General features: G+C 44.2%; 1 protein-coding gene across 2 annotated transcripts in view; it reads left to right on the forward strand.

The window, feature by feature from the left end:
- UQCC1 (ubiquinol-cytochrome c reductase complex assembly factor 1) overlaps positions 1–23,050 on the forward strand; it is a 91,589-nt gene that overhangs the window by 61,117 nt on the left and 7,422 nt on the right. For both annotated transcript variants that reach the window (XM_082600639.1, XM_082600640.1), the window contains one exon: positions 19,977–20,054. In XM_082600639.1, the coding sequence (XP_082456765.1) occupies positions 19,977–20,054 (78 nt within the window). The remainder of the gene's footprint in view (positions 1–19,976; positions 20,055–23,050) is intronic.

Consider the following 23,050-nt stretch of genomic DNA (forward strand, 5'->3'; position numbering starts at 1 on the left):
AGTTTGGGCTCTTAAAAATGCCCTTTTGTCCCCCTAAGGGTTTTAGTTACATAAAAGTACTAGGAACGTGAAATTCTACAATATGATCAGCACAGCACAAACTAAATTTCTAACCTTTGACTAGAAACATATATGGAAGGCTTTGTGTTTTAAACTGCCCCCTTCCCAGCCTCCTAGGCTTCATGAGAGGTCATTGTACAGCTCTTTCCATGGTCCCTGTTCTCTTCCTTTTTACTGGAGGGCAAAACTAGGGCAGAGAAATAATTTTTATTCACTTCTGAAAGGTTACAGTAATAAAGAAACTCTTGTTAACATCAGAGAACGTTGCAGCCAAGAGTTTTCACAGTCTGGCATTGTTTATTTTACATGTAATTTGGAACCTTCTGCACTCTTAAAATATTGGCACAAAAATGTTTTAACTGTTGAAGTGCTTCATTGCATGCAGTGGTGGTGTGGTGTGGGAGAGGCATCAGGGCTCTGGAGAGCGGCTTGCCCTGTTCCTTGGAAAGAGAAATGGGGTAAGCGTATGTGTATGTGTGCAGATACACATTCGCTTGTGTATGTATGAGTCTCTCTGCACTGAGAATTAAGAACTTTATCTGCCCTGATGAACTTCTATGCTTCCCTTGATTTAACAATGAGAATGATGTAACATTCCTGCTTTCCTATTGCCATGGCTGCCAGAAAGTAGAGAGCTTCCCTTATTTGGGTATTTGATATAATTATTCATTATCCCCTTTCTCTCACACACACTTTATTAACACTTTTCTTTTACTTTTATCCATCAAAGGATTTTTGTTGTTGTCTTGTTAGGTCGAAATTAAGATTTGAAAACAATTGCAGAAGGATCACACGTGTTAAATGGGAAGACTGCTAGGCTGGCGACTGGGCTTCCTTAGTTCCAGGCCCAACTTTCCTTCCAGAGTTTGGAGGACCTTCTCCTTCTGCCATCTCTTTCTTGTCCTGGAGCCTTAATATAGAGCTATATATTAACCTAACCCTTGCTAAGACCCAGGGATTCCCCGGGGCTGACTATGCACTCTAACCTGTCTGGTCTGGGGACAGTAGCCTGTTGCCCCATAAGCTCTTCTTCCTCTAAATCTGGCACTTTATTCCTTAGCCTCCAAAATGGAGCCTTAGCAAACAGAGGCAGAGGTTACCCCCACCAGGTGAGCTCTGCAGAGCTATCTCCAGGCCAGGCCCTTCTCTAGGGACCTCCAGCAGGGGGCTCCTTCCCTTGCAGGAGTTCCACTCCAGCTCTGAGAAAAGGATGCTCTGCTGGTATGTATACCATGACCACCATGCCCTGCTCCCACAGGCTGTAGACTTTCTGTCACAGCCAGCCAGGGGATCCCACACCCTCTGGCCTGGATCCACTTTCAGTGCCCACCAACAGAAGATGAAGTGCTCAGGACCTTGCAGTCTTTCTTTGCTCAGAGAGATCTCTGTTCCCTTTTGGAAGGCCCTTGCCTTTGGCTTCTTGATCCACAAGAGCGGTCCCTGTGGTGGAGGATCCGGATGTGTACATGCATATGCAGTTTGGGGCTGAGGAGACAGGCCTTTCCCCAACAACCTAGTGAGGGCCCATGTGTCCTGCTCTTCACCTCTAAGGTATGGGTACTTTGTGCTAAACTCTCCAAAGACCGTTTTCGCAAGCAGTTACCTCCCATCACATGGGCTTTGGAGCCAGACAGACCTGGGTGCTAATCCCTGCTTTGCCATAGTGGGGCCTTGAGACCCTGGGCAAGTCTCTTTACCTCGCATTTCTTTCTCTATAAGCCACACATAGTCTGACTTAAACAATATGATGGTAGTGAAGACTTAGCACAGTACTTGGCACATTTTAGTGCCACTTGGTAAAATAAGGCACTGTATTTGGACCTTTTCTACAACACCTAACATAGGCTGCCTTATTTCAAAAGGATTTGTGTACACATCTGTCATGCCCCACTGGATTCTGACTTGCTGGAGGATGGAGATCATATCTTTCATCTTTGTATCACCCGTTTGCCTGGCTTGGGTCATGCGCATAGCGGGCCCTCAGTCGATGTTAGCTGAACCTGTTAGGATGACTCGGACAGATAGGGCAGGCGTGAATGTTTTAGTTTCTCCATCTGAACCTGGGGAAATAGTAACCCCTTATTTTGGAGCCTTTGAGGACAATTTAAAACGATATGTGTGAAGTGTTTGGAGTCCTTTGAAGGGAAGGTACTGGGGAAATTAATGGTGTTTTTGCTGTTCTTAGGAAAGCCTTTGTGGTTCCCAGCGAATAAATTACTTGTAGTGAGTTTTCTAACACCTCCTACTCTGCTCTGTTCACTGAGGCTTTTTAAAAAAAATAACTGCTGTAGTGCTTCTTTGCTCTGACTTATAAAGAGATATAATTTTGGTTTTGGACTTTTGACCCCTTTCTGCTCCCAGGAGAGAAATTTCTGTCGGAATAATAAAAGGTGTAAACTGTGTGTGTTGCCCCTTTTCTGGGCCTTGGGTAGTTCAGCTGCTGGGGTTAAGAATCAACGGGCTTGTGGTTTGTACCTGGTTATGGGGCAAGTAGGAGACGATTCCCATTAAGCACTCCATGGCATTCTCAGTGTCTCCCACACTACTTCTTTTCATCCCTGTCCTATGCCCTTTTGCTAAAATTCTTCAAATTTCACATGAACTCTATTTTCTTTGGTATTTTGAGCATACTTGTTTATGGCTATACCTCTTCTCTTTCAAAGACAAGATGTTTATCATCTGCTGTGCTTTAGGTCCCCAGCTGAGTTGCCTGGCAAAGAGGATCCTCCCTCTAGAGGAAACAGGATGAGAAAGTTGAAAAACCACTCACTAGTCTTAGAGCTGGAAGAGCAGGGAATTAAAACTTGGTCCTACCATTTTTTTTTTTTTTTTTTTTTTTTTTTTGCAGTATGTGGGCCTCTCACTGTTGTGGCCTCTCCCGCTGCGGAGCACAGGCTCCGGACGCGCAGGCTCAGCGGCCATGGCTCACGGGCTCAGCCGCTCCGCAGCATGTGGGATCCTCCCAGACCGGGGCACGAACCCGTGTCCCCTGCATCAGCAGGCGGACTCTCAACCACTGTGCCACCAGGGAAGCCCGGTCCTACCATTAATCAGCAGGTTCAGATGAAGAACCTGGACCAGGGTGTTTCTAAGGGCCCCTTCCAGCTCAGACAAAAATCTGTGAGATAAGAATTTTCCAACCCTGGGGAGAATTTACAAGAGTGAACAGTAGTTTGCCACACTTCCCACTTTTTCTCCAAGCCTCTCTTGCCCTGTAGCCCTGGATGACTGTCCCTGTCCGTAATATCCTCAGCTCAAAGGCCCATGAGAGACTAGAGTGGTTTGGGGACAGATGTGGGTTCAAACATGCTAGAGTAGTCTGGTTTGAAGCAGTGGGTAGATGTGGATGTCAGAAGAATCCCACTTGGTGACGACCCCCAGGGACTGTGTAAAGGAAGTCCAGACTGCTCTGGCTGGTGGCCGGAAGCCCCAGTCAGGGCTAGCCCTAGCTGATGGGATTTGCAAAGCAGTCAGTGTTTATATTTTGTGCCGCTTCAGTGGCTGGCAATCTAGAAGCTTGACAGCCACAAGGATAATCCTAATTCAGCCTTTTCCAATTGAGGACACTAAATCCTGGCAAGGAAAGTGGCTTGTTCAGTGTCACATATTAGTAGCAGGGCAGAGATTAAAACTCACTGCTGGTTCATTTTGTTGCTCTTTTCAGTACATCATCCTATCACCTTTGCCATCATCCTGCCACCTTTGCCATTCCCTAGAGCTACCATATACACCTTCCATTTTGTCTTCCTCTCTTACAGACCTCTTTTGGTCCTTTTAAGGTCAGTGTTCCTGTGTCTAGTGCAGTGCTTCCTACATAATAGGCCTTTATCAGATGTTAGTGAATGAGTGAGTGAACTCACAGAGTCTTTTCCTAACTCATTAGAATCAGCCCCCTATTGCTACCTTTCCTGATAAACTGACGCTAAATTGTTGATGGATGTTAATAGGATAATGTTTTAATGGTCCCTGATAACATTTGCATTTGAATGGGGGCTTCTTGTAACTAGTGTCCTTGGAAGGAGGAGTGATTGCAGTAGCACTGGGGAGCTCTTGGGGTCAGGGAGGATTGATGGTGCCCCCACTCCATGTCCTACCACAGAGTAGGCAGCTGTCTGCTCTTTTCCCCTGTGGGTTTAACCTGGCACTGGGCACTACCAGAGGGCAATGGTTCTCCTAAGATCGGGATACCTATGTGAAAAAAAGTTCTGGAAGCCAAGATGTCAGACCCAGGATACATTAGAGCTGTACATTGATTGCAGCTGCCCTGGATGTGCTGTATTTCTGGATCCATTGGTGAGAGAGCTGCAACACTCCTTTTCCCGATCATTTCCCTAAACGCTGGCTGAATGATGCTGTGGGGTTGGTTAGAGCTGAAAGGGCCTAGCTGGAAAGCAAGCACTTCTTTTTCCATGTCAATTGCCATCTATTTAGCTGATATTTTCTGAGTGTCAGCCATACGTGCCGTGAATGTGACATCTCTGATGCTCAAAGGAGCGGGAAGAACTACAAGGAGCCCTTCATTAAAACGACCACTCTCAGGACTTCAGTTGTCTTACGCTCAGAACAGGTCCTGACCTCTCACCTGAACTCACCGTAGGCTACTTCACTGGTCCCCCTGCCTCTCGACTCTTCATCTCAGTTCCATCCTGCAAATCATTTAACAGCCTGGCTCATCTTCCTGAACACAACTCACGTCAAGTACTCATCACACAGAAACCCACAACGGCTGCCCAGTGCCGGCTAGGTGTGTGCCATCCCCCTTAACCTGTCCTCAAGGCTCCTTGTGGTTCACCATCATTTTCTCTTCTGCCTGCCCCACTTTTCTTCCAGTCTCTGCCTGTCCATAGTCTACTGTCTCCTCTTGAAATCTTCCCTAACTCATGCAGATTTACATTTGTGTGTTATTCTACCAGTGTGATTATAAATTTCTCAAGTGCAAGAATCATGGGGCGTCCCTGAGTTAACCTCCTTAGGGCCCAGCACAGAGCAAGGCACATTGTAAGTACACAGGAAATGCTTCTTGATTTGATTTAAGAAGTAATTTTGTTGCATTGCAAGGGACTCCAAGGGGAATGAAGCCCTTGAAGTAAATGAAGTAAAGATAATCCTTTCAAAAGTTGAAACATTGTATTGAGACATCTGTGCTGGGTAAAGGGTATTCTGAATAATATTTTTTCTTGATTAATTTTCCTCAACTATTGCCTTGACCCTTTCTTACCTGGCGTGGCAGTGCAGAGCAGAGTGATACATATGGAGGCATGGGGTTTCCCATTTTCCTTTCCTGCAGTCCCCAGACGCCCTGTACCATCATGAAGGGTTCACTCAGCGCCTGCTATGTGCTGGGGACACAGATGGGACCATGTGGCCTTGTCCTTCAGGAATTTGTAGTAAAGCTTCCATCAAACATCCCTGGTTCTGTCCTTGAGTCATTTCCCTACCTTCACGTCGGTGCTTGCCAACTGTTAGCAGCAGCAGGCTCCCACCCTATCCCGACATCTGTACACCAGACACAGGCCCTTCCAATCTTAGGGACCTTGAATGACAGGGTTAGGGTAATAACACTAAATTACTATTTAGCATCCTATATATTTTATTTTGCTTATTGTGACCCTTCCTCCCTCCCTAGATTGTAAGCTCTAGGAGTTCAGGAATTATCTCTCATTTATTGCTATAGCCTCAACTCCCAGAGCAGTGCTTGGTGCATGGTTAGCACGCATATAGATTTGTTGAATGATGAAGGCATTACTGAATTCTTTTTTTCCTCGAGGTGCAGCAGCATTATTAATTTGTATGGCGCTGTTAAGGATTGTTTTCACTCATTTATTCCAGGAACATTTCGGTCTCTCACTACGTGCTAATCCCTAAATGCTGCTGGTAGAGCGTATGCCATAGAGAAATGATCTTACAGGGTTTACAATCTGGTCTTTGCCAAGAAGAGAAATGAAGTTGAATCTTTAATAGATTAAGTTCCAAACTAAATAGATGAACAAGGAAGATAGAGTTCACCTGGTTTTTGTTTCATTTTGTTTTGTTTTAGGTGCAGACTTCCTAGAGAAGCTGGCCCAGAGCAGGGTTGAGAGTGGTGGCAGGATGGCACAGGGAACTAGGCAGCCCCCAGGTGCTGAAGGGAGGGACGGAGACTGCCAGGCTCTTGTGTCAGGTGACGGAGTGGGTCAGGTTTCTCACCTCCCTTCCAAGGCAGTGTCACGGTGTTTGAGAGCACGTGGGCACTGAAGCCAGACTGTTTGGGCTCAGGTCCCACCCCAGCTGTGTGACCCTGGGCAAAGTCTTAACCTCTGTGCCTCTGTTTTCTGTCTGTAAAATAGGGATAGCTATGTTACCTACCTCACCTTACAGCTTTGTAGAGAATAAATGAGCTATCATGTGTGAGACTCTCTGAATAGTACCTGCGACCGAGATAGGTGTTTGCTGTATAAACTTTACTACTTATTGTTAAGCATTTTTATCTCATGTGATAATGTAAAAAGAAAAAAGCAAGGCAATTTTGCATAGTTTGAATGGAAAAACTGAGACTCAGAGATTTGTCTTCTAGAGTCACAAGATGGGGAAATGGAGCTGCTTGGGCCCAGAATTTGCTTAGATTTCAGAGTATTTCTTAGGCTGGAGTGGGATTTGAATACAGATCACTAGAGAGAGCATCTCTTTAACAGATACAGCATTTCAGCAGCAGTTTTCTTTTTCCTTTATAAAATTCTTACCCTTTGGGCTTCCCTGGTGGTGCAGTGGTTAAGAATCTGCCTTCCAATACAAGGGACACGGGTTCGAGCCCTGATCCGGGGAGAACCCACATGCCACGGAGCAACTAAGCCTGTGCACCACAACTACTGAGCCTGTACTCTAGAGCCCACGAGCCACAACTACTGAATCCTGTGTGCCTAGAGCCCGTGCTCTGCAACAAGAGAAGCCACCGCAGTGAGAAGCCCACGCACTGCAATGAAGAGTAGCCCCCGCTCACTGCAACTAGAGAAAGCCCGTGCGCAGCAGTGAAGACCCAACACAGCCAAAAATTAATAAATAAATTTATGTTTTTTGAAAAATGCTTACCCTTTTAAGAACATTGTACAGAAAAAAGAGGACAAAAAAGGATTACCCTATAGAGATGGGGTTACTCTCAGAGCTCATAAGGCCAAGCGTCCATTCCGTTTTCAGGGGGTATTTGGACGTTACTCCTTGCCTCACCCTTGGCTTCCTCATTACTTGAGCAGGAGTGATCATATCACTCCTACTCAGAATCCAGGCTCAGCCATTCCCAGGATACTTCTACAAGATTCTATAAACTATCAGCTGAATGACAGTTCTGTTTGAGTCGTAAAAGAATGTTGGACTAGGAGTCAGAATACCTTGTTTCTGTAAACATCTAGAGCATTTATGAGCTGAGTGATAATTAGGTGAGTCATCTGACCTTTCTGAGCCTTTGTTTCCTCACCTCTACAGCAGGGAACAGCTTCTTTCTCAGATTACCACAGAGTCAGTATTTTGGAAATTGTATGGTGCTGAACAGTAAGCAGTAAGGAAACAACAGTAAAAGACAAGCATTCTGTGATCCATACAGAACAATGGAAATATCCACTTTATTGTTCGGGGCTATAGATTTTTGTCTGGCCTCCTCTGCCCAGCTGGAGTCACCAGTTAACATGTGTGATTCAGTTAATTAGGGTTTCCCATCTCTTTTGCTCCCTATTACTGCAGAGAAGGAGAATTCAGGTCTGTTTGATAAAAGGGCTTCCAATCTCAAGGTCGGGAAGGGGCTAGATTTTGGATTGTCTAAGAAAATGTTGCTGTCCAGGTAACATGATGTCTGTCTTAAAATCGCTGAGTGGGAAAGGACTCTGGCTGGGGCCTGTGAGCTCAGTGTTGCCTCTAGATCCTCTAGGTTGTATAGATCCTCAGCACCCAGGAAAAGTGACAGTGCCCAGGCTCCATTCACAAAGAGCTCTCAAACTTGTTAATTATCCATTTTCAGCTGTTTGGTTATATGTCTGTGCATCTGAGATAGCCAGCATTGATGAGGAGCAAGCATCCTCTAGTTCTCCACTGTCCGCAGTCTGCCTAAACTTAATAGAAAATCATTAAAAAAGCAAAGTTGTGCCTGCAGCTTTTCTGCACTTATAAATACAGTCATGAGGTCCAGGGTGCAATTGGGAGCCTGCAAGTGTCTCTGGAAACCTAGGTGTGTCAGCATCTTCTTGCTGACAGAAATCAGACCTCATGGCTGCAGGTAGAACGCAGAGGACCCAGAGGAATGACAGCCACTGACACGTGGTGAACAAATTACTAGGAAAGGGGCTCAGGCTCCTAGGCCCTGGTGTGCTATACTGCTGCTCTGCTGGAGACGCCTGCGGGCTCAAGCTAAATACACATCTTGCTCATATTACATCTTGTCCAAGTAAGATTTTCCATTACCACAACATAGGAGACATTGAGGGCACCGTGATTGCTAAAACCCTACAAGACTGGTTGTCTACACTTAGCGCTGCCAGGGTCAGAAAGTCATCAGCCTATGATTGCGTATAACTGTTGCATTCTTTTTTTCAGCTGGCATTCAGTGAAGTCTGATTAGGTGTGAGTCATGGCCTCACCTTCTGCTCCATATTCACTTCATAATCAAATCCTGTTGATCTTGCTGGACTTTTTCCTCTTTATTCCTTTCGCCACTTACATTAATTCAGTTTCTTACCAACTCTCACCTGAGTCATTGCAGCAGCCTCCTCTGGGATTCCTGCCTCCGATCCTTCCCCCAGCTTTATGGTTTGTACTTGCTGGGTTACTTTTCTTTTCTTCCCCTTATTTATTTATTTATTTGCTGCGCTGGGTCTTCGTTGCTGCGCTCGGGCTTTCTCTAGTTGTGGCAAGCAGAGACTACTCTTCGTTGTGGTGTGCAGGCTTCTCATTGCGGTGGCTTCTCTTGTTGCAGAGCACGGGCTCTAGGTGCGGGGGCTTCAGTAGTTGCAGCACGAGGGCTCAGTAGTTGCAGTGCATGGGCTCAGTAGTTGTGGCTCGCAGGCTCCAGAGCACAGGCTCAGTAGTTGTGGCTCACGGGCTCAGTTGCTCTGCAGCATGTGGGATACTCCCGGACCAGGAATTGAACCTGTGTCCCCTGCGTTGGCAGGCAGATTCTTAACCACTGGACCACCAGGGAAGTCCCGGGTTACTTTTCAAAAACAAATCTATCCAATAGCACAGGGAACTATATTCAATATCTTGTAATAATATATAATGGAAAAGAATCTGAAAAAGAATATATATAGTTAATTATCCATATATATATATTCAGTAATATATATATTACTGAATCACTTTTGCTGTACACCTGAAACTAACACAGCTTCGTAAATCAACTATACTTCAGTGAAATAACAGTAACAACAAATCTATCTTTGCAGCTTCCCTGTGCTAAGAACTCTTCTTTGTCTTTCCTTCATGTGTCATTCAGGGCCATTTACACTCAAACGTAAACTGCCTTTCCAGCTCTACCTTCTGCTTCGTCCCATCACGAGCTCTTTGTTACAGATTTTCCTCTGAGGATGCTGTAGTTGTTCCCCTCTCTGTGGCTTTACACATACTATTTTTTCTGTCTAAAAAGTACAAATCCCTGTCATCCTTTAATAGCCAATATAATAAATGTTACCTCATCTCTGAAGCCTTTGAGCTCCCAGACTCACCACTGCCATTTTTTACATACGGTATGTTGTTACAATCATTTGTATGTCATTTCATATGAGATTACAAACTTCTTGAGAACAGGTTCTGTGTTTTATTCATCTTTTATGCCCAGCATGTACCACAATGCCTAGAATATGGTAGGCACTCAATATATACTTATCAAATGTGTGCAAGGCAATGTAGAATTCTGCACCCAGACAGCTTATGGTCTAGCAAGGAACGTAAATTACTTCATGACACTACTGCTCAAAATCGAGAAGTATCATGAGAGGCTTTAATATATACATACACATGGTTAAGTTGCAGACTGAAATACTTGTGTGGGAAGAACATTTGTAATTGGAATTATCTTTTATTGTGGTGAAATATATATAACATAATATTTATCATTTTAGCCATTATAAGTATACAATTCAGTGGCATTAGATATAGTCACAATGTTGTGTAACCGTCACCACTGTCTATCATAGGATTTTTTTTTTTTTGGTCGCACCCCGTGGCATTAATAAGTTAGACTGTTTTCACTTTCCAAATCTTGTATTTAATGACAGAAAACCAAATCCTGATCAAAACTTTCATGCACTGGCACTTGTTTGCAGGGCGTAAATCCTTTCTTAAACTTGGAAATATCAGCAGAAAAGCACTTCTTAGTTTCCTAATTATTCTTCCGTAGTACTTGTTATAGAGCAGGCAGGGATCAAAGGTTTGTTCATGTTTGATCTGTTCACATCAGAGAGTTAGTTGGCTATTATCTTGTTAGAGTGACTAATGAGAGAGGAAAACTCAATTGCCCACTTTGTGTTTTCTTACCCTGGCAATCATGAAGTTCCTTCTCTTTTCAGTCATAAAGTCTCCTTTTTACTTGAAACTGCTTGTGTATGTATTTTGGGTTCTTTGTTTGTTTGTTTTTTAATTTTTATTTTTTTTTGGCTGCACCATGCGGCTTGTGGGATCTTAGTTCCCTGACCAGGGATTGAACCTAGGCCCTCCGCAGTGAGAGCGTGGAGTCCTAACCACTGGACCACGAGGGAATTCCCTTGTGTATGTATTTTGCCTCCAAATCTAGAACTCTATGGATGGTAGTAATGGAACTAGAAGTGGTCTTGAAACTTTTTTCAGTGGAAGAGATTGCTTTGAGAGGTGTGGAGTTTCAGAGGCCATGTGAAAATAGACTAAAAGGACAGGAGTTGAACCTCTTCTGGCTAGAGCGGAGTTGTGTTTGAAAACCATGAGAACAGTAGCAGCACGTATACAAAGTTGCTCAACCCCTTCCCAAATCCTTGTATTCAGGGAGCTTTCTTAAAATTTGTAAAAGGTACGTGGGCATCAATAATACAAGAGGTAATTATGACAGGAAATATTATATCGATTCATTCTACAGACATGTGCTGAGCAGTGTGCCATCTTTGCTCTCAAGGAGCTCACGCTCTAATACAGTGGGGGAGGGGCAACCTGTAAACAGATTATTAAAATAATACAGTGCATCTTCCTGGTGGAAATATTAAAAAACCATGTGAAGGAAAAAGCAGTAAGCTTTGGGGAGCTTGAAAGACTTCACAGAAAACGGAGTGATTCCTTTTCTCTAAAATGACAGTAACACCCCCTTTTTAGGATTATTGTGAAAATTAAAGAGATAACACATATAAAGTTTTTAATATAGTTTCTGGCACATGGTAGACATTCAACAAATGTTAATTGTTAGCTAATGTTATTATTATGGAGAGGTTTTATTGAGTTGATGAATGACAGTATATCCATTGATTGCAAGCAACAGAGACTGCAGCTAATTTAAGCAAACAAAGGAGTTCATTGGGGGCTAACTAAAGCTCACAGAATGGAAAGGAGAGTTTAACAGCAGGCCTCAGGAAGGAAAGATACAAGGAAGCTCAGGGATCCTAGTATTAGTCATAGGAATTTAGTAATCTCTTTGGGATGATCCAGTTTTAGCTGTCTTTTATCTTTGGATGTTTCTACTCAGAAATGAGTCTCATTAGACTAGCTTGGACTCTGGGCCCCTCTCTGTGATGAGGGGACATGGTTCTAGGATCAGCAGCCTACTGACTCATATGGAGTTGGAGAGGAGTAGGAGGGCTCTAAGGAAGGGATGCTGAGAGAGTGAGTGATTTTCACCTTAGACAACCTCAAAATACTTCCAAGATCTACTGATCCATTGAGGCTGATGATGTAAGCAACCAGGCCAACCCATGGAACGGCCTCTGGGTGTTTCTGTTGGCCATAGAATCGACTGTCCTGGCTTGTGACCAGTGCCAACCCAATGTGATCATTCCAATCTGACATTCTTCATTGAAATTCCTCTGGTTTCTTCGTGTTTATTCTTAAGTACTGTAGCTAAAACAAAGACTCTTGACTATTACAATAATAGAGGAAGGAAAACTTTCTGAGCTTTGTATATTGCATTTCTTTTGATGTATTCAATTATGATTACCTTTTCACATTTCTCAGCTCATGATCAGGGATTTGCTCTAGGTCTTACTTATGACCACATAGTCAGACCCTTCCTTCATCCCGTTACTTATTTATTTATTTTGGCCTAGACATGCTACTGTGCATCTGACCTTGTTGAATCTCATCTCAGTTTCTAGGATGATTTTTCAACACTTCAGGGTCATTTCCATTTTACTTTTGTTTTCCAGCATACTGAAATTAGCAGTTTTTGCTTCTGTGATTCTCCATGTCTTTTTTTTTTTTTTGCGGTACGCGGGCCTCTCACTGTTGTGGCCTCTCCCGTTGCGGAGCACAGGCTCTGGACGCGCAGGCTCAGCGGCCATGGCTCACGGGCCCAGCCGCTCCGCAGCATGCGGGATCTTCCCGGACCGGGGCACGAACCCGTATCCCCCGCATCGGCAGGCGGACTCCCAACCACTGCGCCACCAGGGAGGCCCCGATTGTCCATTTCTGATATGACTCATCAGAAGCAGAAAGGTGTGACAGTGTAGAGAAGACACTAGGTTTCGGTACCAGCTGAGATAAACTTCCAACACTGCTGGCACACACGCAGGCTGTGACTCTGGGGCAAGTTACTCAGCGTGTTTGAGCTTCTGTTTCCTTGTTTATAGAATTGGGACGACAGTGCATGAGACTTGTCCTGTGGGATACAATCAAAAACTTCGGAAATCAGAGTAGATTAGAGCTACCTCCCTCAGCTGTATGTCTTGGCATGGAAGAAAATGAACTTGGCGTGATAGTTTGATCTTCCCAGGACCTTAATGTACCTCATCAGCTTCTTTTCAAGGTGATTACAGGCTTACTGGTGTGTTTGAATGCCTTATTAAGAGGGTAAATGACTATAATTTCCAAGGACAGCCAGCTCTTGCTTTGCTGTTTTCCAAGCCTGAGGAAAAGGCTCCTGTGCTTTGTAACCCTTTAGAAATTAAGGTTGAGAAAATAACAACCATGTACCTTGTTTTTCAGGACCGTATCAAGCTATGCAGATCTTGAATATTCAGATCCCAAGCAATAGAACTGAGACTTTCAAAACACATAGATAAATAAATAATAAGGAAGAGTATTTTAAAAGGCATTTCAATGTAGCAAGCCTCTCTGGTGCATTAAAAGTTTGAAGTGATTTATTAAAATGAGATGTAAGGATTATCTCATGCCTTGTTTAGGTTGGCTTTTCATCACAGCTGGAACATGCTATACTCATATGTTCACATCATTTTCTAAAAAAAGGAAAAGAAATTGTCCATCTTTTCATATTTTATTATTTTTCCTTTTCTTTCTTCTTGGTATTAACACAGTTTTCTGTGGACCTGCCAAATGCACACACACGCACGCACACAGAGAGTTTTATTTGCTGTATTTTGTGATCATCGCTGAAAGAGCCTCAGTAGATCTTTTAGTCATAATGCGAGTGGGTTACATGCACACATGTGTATTTGGTCTCTCCATGTGCCCTTCTCTCTTTCTATCGACTTTCACCCGTTTCTGTGTATTTCATATAATATTGCACAGTGAGCTCATTTCTAACATTAAATTTAAATAGACTGGCTGGGGCTTCCCTGGTGGTGCAGTGGTTGAGAGTCCGCCTGCCGATGCAGGGGACACGGGTTCGTGCCCCGGTCCGGGAGGATCCCACACGCCGCAGAGCGGCTGGGCCCGTGAGCCATGGCCGTTGAGCCTGCGCTTCCGGAGCCTGTGCTCCGCAATGGGAGAGGCCACAACGGTGAGAGGCCCGCGTACCGCAAAAAAAAAAAAAAAAAAAAAAATAGACTGGCTGATGTTCAGTGCACACTAGTTTATTGCCATTCAGTGACTGTAGCCCGTGGTGTTGACATTGCAAAGTGTTGCTGATGTCATTACTAACCCCTAGAAAGACAACTAAAACCTGACCTGCTATCTTTTATGCTGCACTGTAGCCTTATGGCGAATCTGATATATTCCTTATGCTTCAGTCAGCAACTCTAGGCACGCTTTATCATTCACTCATTGCAGCAAATCCTTATTAGCCTGCTACTGTTAGCAGCTTTGCCTCAGTAGCCTTAAAGTTTATTCTTATCTTCATTCTCATCAGTTCTTGTGTTACCCATACCAACCTTCTTCCATTCTCCCCTCCTACACCATAATTATACTTTTTTCCCTCCAGTTTACCCAGGAGTGGGGCTTAGCTTATGCTAGAAATGTATGACGTATTAGTAATTGGCCACTGATCACCCATCTCGTAGCCCATCTCTAGCTACCATTGTGATCGGGAGTATCTGCGTTGTGTTTACCCAAGACCATAGTAGCATTCACCCAGCCTCTACAGGTAACCTGAGGTATAGGGCATACGAAAGGGCAGCCACATTATTTATGGTGTTTGTTCCAACATAGATAAGCAATGGAATTGAACTGCTCTGTATTCTAGTCTTGACCCACTATTTCCTAGCTGTATAACCTTAACCTTCCCAAACACCAGTTTCCTCTTCTCTAAAGTGGGGACAGTAATAACACCTATCTCAGAGAGTCACTGGGAAGGATTAAGTGAGCTCATATGTATAAAGCTCTTAGCGTAGTTCTTGGCACATGGTAAACAGTGAATTATGGGAACTGTTTCTGAGACACTTTTGTAGACTGGGGAGAGAGGAGGCTTTTCAGAAGATATAATTTGTAAGTTATGTCTTAGAGGATAAGAAGGAGTTAGCATCCCAGTGGATAAAGAAGGGAGAGGGATTCCTGGCAGCAGTGTGCCTGAGAGCTATAAGAGAGCATGACATGTTTGTGGAAATTGCACATAGTTTACTCTGACTGAGGGTGAGATAAAAGTGGGGAGGTGGGAGGAGGTGAGGCAGGAAAGATGACCAAGAACAGATCACGAAAAACCTTACAGAGCTCACAGAGGAGTTTAAACTTGATCCTCCTTCAGACCCTCCGTCCACATAATCTGGTTCCTCTGTTAAGCAGTCACATAAATGTCTTTAAGAGCAGCAACAGGGAAAAGGGGAAAGAGGGCAGTGAATTGGCCTCAAATGAACTGGCATCTCTTTAAAGCAAATATTCTTCCTTGAGAATACTACATTAGTTAAACATGTGCCTTGCAAGATTCATTATTGCTTTACTTGTGTTCCCCGTTGGTTGTCTCATTCATTAATCTACTGATTAGTAACCCTGAACTCTTGTATGCCCCCCTCCCTGACCATTTTTGCATTCCCTTTTTAATATACTGTGCTGTTCCCCCTGGGATGTAAACTCCAGGACCTGTCCCTGGCCTGCTCATGTTTGTTTTCTTTGCCCCTTGTGCCTGCCTCTGCTATAACATCTGTAGTATGTGTTAAGTAATCCTTAAGGTAACATTTTTATTATGTCATAAAAAGTGCATGGCAAATATATTATAACTTGTGGACTTTGTTTAAAAATGAACGGATAATTTATTGAGTGTGCCACATGGGCCTTGCTCCCCTCCCCATTACAGCCAAGACTTGCTGCTCGTTTAGCCTCGCCTCCTATTGAGTGCTCCCACCCTGTGACATGCTAGGAAAGCAGACCCATGGTTGGCTAGAAATGACATCATAGTTTATGTACTCAATAAAAATTTAATTAAGTCATTACAGGAATTGCAGTCATCATTTAACCCTCTGATTTCTTCTGTTTAGTTTATTATTAAACATTCAGTAATACCAGTCACTAAATCCTGATGGCTTCTAAATATCTGCATGAATTTTAATAGCTTAAATAAATGGGAAAATATGAGTAACTGATATAAAAGGAACCTTTTCCTTGTGGTGCTACATGTATGGGTTTTGTTTTGTTTTGTTTTGAATAGATTTTTAAATTTTATTTATTTATTTATGGCTGCGTTGGGTCTTTGTTGCTGTGCATGGGCTTTCTCTAGTTGCGGTGAGCGGGGGCCACTCTTCGTTGCGGTGCAAGGGCCTCTCATTGCGATGGCTTCTCTTGTTGCGGAGCACAGGCTCTAGGCACGCAGGCTTCAGTAGTTGTGGCACACAGGCTCAGTAGTTGTGGTTTGCGGGCTCTAGAGCACAGGCTCAGTAGTTGTGGCGCATGGGCTTAGTTGCTCTGCAGCATGTGGGATCTTCCTGGACCAGGGCTCGAACCCGTGTCCCCTGCGTTGGCAGGCGTACTCTTAACCACTGCACCACCAGGGAAGCCCCTTACGTATGGGTTTTTATTAAAAAGCAAAGCATTATGGAAAGGATAAGAGTTTAATCAGAGAACAACCCAATGCTAACCGGGGAGAGTTTCTCATCCGGTTTGTCCATCTATGTATTCATGGGCAGTGTGCTCCGTATGGAGTTATCTGGCAGTGAGGACACAGAACCTGCGCACCAGCAAACAAAAGCTTAAGTGAGGGAATAAGGTCCCAACAGAGATTCACCAGAGGGAATATCCAGCTCCCCTTGGCTGCTGGGCTGGCTAGAAGGGCCCTTCAGGGCGAGTCCAGTAGTTTAGGAAGCTGCTCTCACCCTCACCTGTTGCCTACAGATCATGTGTCTGCACTGATGGAGCTTCCACCCTCTTCCAGGAAGGGTCCTTTTCATGATCTAATCCAGCCTGGGTGATGATATCTGAAAACCATTTCTAGCTGTGGCAGCTTGCCATCTCTCAGCTAGAGGTGAGGGGGAGAGGCAGCTTATAGGTCACTGGAGTTAGAATATAGGACCAGGAGGCAGAGGATCCTGGCTAATAAGGAATTCTACTCCTGCTCTCCATTCTTTCTGGGCAGTAGCCAGCCAGAATGCAGGTGCATCCCAAGAGGAGAAAGTATGTTTGTATGTAAATGAGCCTTGTTGGAAAGCTGGAATTGAAATTTGCAGATTAATGTGTTGGTGATCTCTGGAAATGCCCTGCAGATGGTGAAATAGGGAAAGCATTCGTCCAGAAACCAGGTTCTTGTGACCTGCAGAACAAGTCCCTTCTCCTTTTGGGTCTCAGTTTACCATTTCCTCAAAGGGATGAGCTAGGTGATATCTGAGGGCCCTTCCGGCTCTAAAGCTTACTGGCTTGATGCAACACAAAAGCCAGCTCTGCTGAGCAGGTTCAGTGAATGCTTACCTCTGAGAGATGCTGCATTTGTGCTTGACTTCTCTGACATTGTCCTTTTGTGGCTCTGGTTCTTCTTGCACAGTTAGGAGAATGACTAGTATGGGAGTAGGGAGAGCCCCAAGATGGGCATCAACAGATCTGGGTTGTAGTCCCATCCTCTCATTACAGAAGGTATTAACTCTAGCTCTGGCTTGTTCCTTGACTCTTCTTTTACCTTAGCCCATTCTGAAAGATGGTGCAGTAAAAAGTTTGGCAGTTCTGAAATTTCAGAAACATGGAAGGTACTCAGCAGTAAAAAAAAAAAAAGGAAACAAACAAAAGGATATTATTGGATAGAACACACTATGTGTGGTACTCAGGCCTTGTGAGGATTCAGTCGTCAGCATGCCAGTCTTAAACCCTGCTCTGACCAGGCCCTGGCCTAGGTGTCAGGGGTGCTGAGATTCATCAGACAGAGTTTCTTATGACCTTTGAGCAGCTCACAAACTAGTGGGAGAGGCAGGTACAAAAGCAAGTCTAAACTGTGTTGTGCCCCCAGGAGAAGTGTAGACAGAAAGCTCTGGGAACACAGAGGATGGATGGCTATTTTGGCCTAGGGTGAAGGTGGGGTGGGAAAGGTCATGGATTTCATAAACAGCTGTATCCAATCTCACATTTTCCAGTCTTGAGCTTCACAGTTCTCTTCCCCTTTTTGAAAATTGTCCACGACTATAAAGTATTGGAGCTGGTTGTAGTTTTATATAAACAAACCCGAAGGTATTACTCATAATTCCTTGCACTTGCAGAGCACTTTGCAGCTTACCAAGGCGTTCAGTGTACATTGGGGAGTGAATGAATGAAGGAGTGAGTGAAGTGCGTGCTAATTCATTTGCTCTACAAACCAGCTCTCTGTATAGGGCATTGAAAAGACAAGGACAGGGCTTCCCTGGCGGCGCAGTGGTTGAGAGTCCGCCTGCCGATGCGGGAGACACAGGTTCGTGCCCCGGTCCGGGAAGATCCCACATGCCGCGGAGCGGCTGGGCCCGTGAGCCATGGCCGCTGAGCCTGCGCGTCCGGAGCCTGTGCTCTGCAACGGGAGAGGCCACAGCAGTGAGAGGCCCGCGTACCGCAAAAAAAAAAAAAAAAAAAAAAGAAAAAAAAGACAAGGACATAGACTCAGAGTGGTTACTTGACTTGCCCAAGATCACGTCCTATGTATACAGCAGAATTATGACTTGAACCCAGTTTTCTGACTAAATCCAGATCCTTTCACTACTCCTTTCTGCCCTCCTTCAGAGACCAGTTATGAACCACAGGATGAAATCATTCAGTATTTGATTTATTATCCAAAGTAAAATTATCTTCCTGCAGGCAGGAACCTGATGGAATGTCAGGCACATGGACTTTGGATTCAGACTGACCTGGAGGATTTATCACTAATTTGCTGTGGGATCTACAGCAAGTCACTTCACCTGTCTGAGTCTCAGTTTTCTGTGTCTGTAAACACATGACTATAGTGTATCTGCCTCTCTGAGCCCCGGTGACAGAGGAGATGATGTCCATAAAGCATCTGGCCCATAACAGGTGCTCAGTAAATGGAGGAAATGATGGTGGGCAATGGTCATGGTTGTTAAGCACAAATCTTATTCTCCATGTAAAGTTCCAGATGACTTCGGGGTGTTTCTAAAACTTGTCAGTTTAAATAGTCAACGAGTCCTTTCTATGTGTTACACATTACACCAGGTTTTCTGCTGGGATCCCAGAGAGGAATGAAATACGGTACCCTTTCCTTTCGCATATTCCCGGAGGTCAGAGTTTTATCCTATTGAAGAGATTCCATGAACTGCACTCTAGGTTCTGAAGGCTCACTGGCTATTCTCTGAGAGGAGTTCTGCCTGAGTCTCCACGGTCTCACTGGCATTGCATTTCTAAAACAGTCCATTCACATGAACAGTCTTACTTCTTCAGCCCGTCTTATTCTCCCCTCCTGTCCACAGCCTCGGGGCCCACCTTTCTCCTCAGCATCTCACTCACAGCCCTGCCTCTCTTCCTCCTCTTCCCACCTCTGACCACTTCCTTCTTTTGTCCTTTCACTACAACAAGCTCCTTTGAGTAACCCTTAAGACATTTCCTAACCTGGTCCCAACCTACCTTTCCAGTGTTCCTGCCCATTCGTCCTCCCTGGCACTCCCCGTTTTCTTTCCTGCCCCTGCACTTTGTACAGCTTATTCCCTGTGTGTAGAATGTCCTCTTTCCTCCCCCCAACCCTCTCTTGTCAGACCCCTCCTCCTCTGAGGTCCACTTAAACATTACCTCCTAGAGAGTTCTTCCCAGCCCCACCAAGTGGAGACCATTGTACTAACATGTATTTATCACTCACCACCTTTGGGATAGAATGTGAGGCAGTGCATTGCAGTGTGATTATTGTCTACATGTCTGTTTTTACTAGACCGTGTGCTCCTCCCGTCAAGAAGCGTTTCTTTTAATTTGTGTTCATAGTATCTAGCACAAAGCCCGACGCGTAGCTGGGGCTCAGTTCATAAAACTGAGTTACTGCTTTGTATAATTTAGGACCATCATCTAAAAGAAGCTGTCAAATTGGGGAGAATCCTGACAGATCAGGGAAATGGGGATGGACTGGCAGTTTGACCTGTTAGGGGCCCTCTTTCTCTGTTCTGCTAAGTTAAGAGCATACTTTTTGGTTTTTTCCTTTCTTCTATACTTTTGTTTTTGCCATTTTGTTTCCGTAGGTTAATTCCTATATCCTGAAGAAGAACATGATGCTTATGACAAATAACTTCTATGTGGCAATCTTGGGATATGATGAGGTAAGCTTATTTACCAAGCCTTAGGCAGAACAATGGCCTCCCCCAACAAAGGCATTTGATGAGAGCCTCTGAGAGAAGCTTCAGGGGCCACCATCACTGCCTGCCATTATGGCTTAGTATTTTACTGTTTCCTCACCTTCACTGACTCAGCAACTAGAATGAGTGTGCCCAGCAGTTTGCCTAGCGCTTGAGAGAGAAAGCACTATGCAATATGGTCAGAGCATTTATTGAGTGCCTGTGGAGTGCTGGATGGAGGGACAAAGGCAAATCAGTCACAGTCTCAGCCCCAGATGCGTTCAGAGAGAGGAAGACATGCACACATCAACATCACGGTCAAATCACACACTTTTTGGGGGGTTTAATTATAAAAGCAATACGTACTCATTTAAAAAATTCATAAAACTGTGCATAAATGGTTGAAATAAAAAATAAAAGGGCCCTTTCCTCTCCTGCCCAATTCTCTGTCCCAGAGGAAAACTTTGTTAATAGTTTATTGGGTGTCCTTACAAGTGTTACCTGTGCATACACAAGCACCTATGTATTTATTTCCTTCATGCAAATGTAAGTTACACTGCATATACTACTGTTTTGCAACTTGCTTTTTTCACTGGGCAGTATATCTTGGGTATCCTTCTATATGAGAACATTTAGATCTATCTCATTTTTTATTGTAAAATTTACATAACGTAAAATTTACCATTTTTAAGTGTACATTTTAGTGGCATTAAGTACATTCACATTGTTGAGCATCTCCAGGACTTTTCCTGATCTTCCCAAATTGAAACTCTGTACCCGTTAAACACTATTCTCCTATTCTCTCCCCCACCCAGCCCCTGGGAACCACTCCTCTGCTTTCTGTCTCTATGGTTTTGACTACTCTAAGTACCTCATATAAGTGGAGTCGTACAGTTTTTGTTCTTTTCTGATCGGCTCATTTCACTTAGCCTAATGTCTTCAAGATTCATCCATGCTGTAGCATCTCTCTCATCTTTTTCTCCTCAACTGTTATAGAAATTTCAGACACATAGAAAAGGCAAAAGAATGGTGCAATGAACCTGTATGCATACCACCAGGATTCATCATTCCTCCTCTTTTTAACAAACCATGTGCTTTTATATTCAATTTGTGGTTACCTTCAGATTTAATGCAAGCATCACCCCTTCTGGGACACAGGCCCAAGAACCTCCCCCAGGCTCAATGCCTTCTGCCCTTCCTGGGCTCCACAGCACTTGCTGCATTGGCACTGTCACCCCACTGGGTGAGGATTTCTCCTGTGTAGTTGCAGTGTCTACTCTGTATTTCTGTTGCCTGGCATGGTGCTTGGCTCATGGCAGGTGAAGAGTGAAGAAGGGAAGAAATGCATAAAGGATGAAAGTAAGAAACTGGAGTTCGGGCTGGAGGAAATGTTATCAGCCCGAAGATAATAATTAAAGCCAGGACATGAGCTTACAAAAACATGAAGTTAAATGATTTGCTTAGGGTCATAGGACTAGTTAAAATGGAGGTTTCCCAATTCCCCGTCTACTAAATATCCTCAGTTATAAGAGAGCAATTAAGTCTGCATACATCATTAATTCAATATGAGCTTTGTGGGGTGGGAATTGAGAAACACTGCTTAAATCTATGCATCAGTTGTTAAATTAGATACATTCTGATTGCAGAAACCTTACAGTATGTAAAAGAATGAGGCTTAGAATTGAAGAAATACAATTTTCTTTCTCTTAGCATTTGTTTGCGGTCTTTGTTGCAGATGGCTCCGTTGTTTCCTTTCACCCACATCAATAAAGATGTTTTGTCCCCCCATCCCAAATCCATCTTGGCAGAGCCATCTTAGAAACATGCTTGAGTGCAAGAGTCACCTGGGGTGCTTTTAAAATCTAATTATTGAGAACTGCACTAAGTATTCCCATTCAGTGGGAGTGGGGCCTGGTGTTTCAACAAGCACACCAGGTGACTTTTCAGAGTGGGAAAGTTTGGGAAATAGACTCATTACCTGGGACACTTTAGAAATACCATTATTTGGGCCCTGTCCCTCAGAAGTTCTGGATGTAACTGTAGGTGGGCATCTGTAGTTGTAAAAGTTCCCCAAGTAATTTAAGGGTGTAATTCTGGAACAGTTTTTCTTATATTTTAGTGTGCATGCAGATCATCTGGAGTCCTAGGTAAAATTCAGATTCTGACCCAGCAGGTCTGAGGTGAGGCCTGCGATTCTGCGTGGCCCACGAGCTGTAGGGGACGTGCAGCCATTCTGCAGGCCACACCGGGAGTCACAAGGTTCTAGAGCTTCTAGAGCTGTGCTTTCCAGTACTAGCCACATGTGGCTGTTTTGATTTAAATTCATTAAAATTGAAAATGCAGTTCTTCAGTCACGCTGGTTACATTTCAAGTGCTCAGTACTTGTGTGTGGCTAGTAGTGGCTACTGTGTTGGGCAGTGCAGCTGTAGATTGTTTCCATCATCACAGAAAGTTCGATTGGACAGTGCTGTTCTACAGCACCCTTTTCCTAGAATCTTGCTTGGATTGTGCCCCAACGCTGAACACTTTTGGAACCTTCCTGTTTTCTACTACATTAGGTCCAAATTCCTCCATGGAACTTCCAGGCCTTCTGTGAACTGTCCCCATTTGTGACATGTCCTGTCCACCGTTATCTCCCATGGCCCTCCAGTGTGTAGCCTTCTTTCTGAGTAAGACCATTTGCCTCACTGCTCCACAGATATGCCGTGTCTGATTGAGGCTGTCCTGGACAACCAGGTGTGGGGGGCAGTAGCTGAGGCTGTCAGCTTTGAACCTGAGGATTTCAGGGTCTCGCACTTTGTAGGCATTCTCTCTGTAAATGCTCAGTGAACTAACATTATTCTCTCTTGCTTAGAATGTCCTGTAGCTCTCCAAATAGTCTCCATTCTTGAGGCCCCCTTCTCCACAGAGCTTTCCCTGACCTCTCTAGGTCTGTGTTTTTTCACCCTGAATTTCAATATCCATCCATCCATTTAACAGGT

Source organism: Mesoplodon mirus, assembly GCF_964341445.2.
Source record: "Mesoplodon mirus genome assembly, chromosome: 15".
NCBI lineage: Eukaryota > Metazoa > Chordata > Mammalia > Artiodactyla > Ziphiidae > Mesoplodon > Mesoplodon mirus.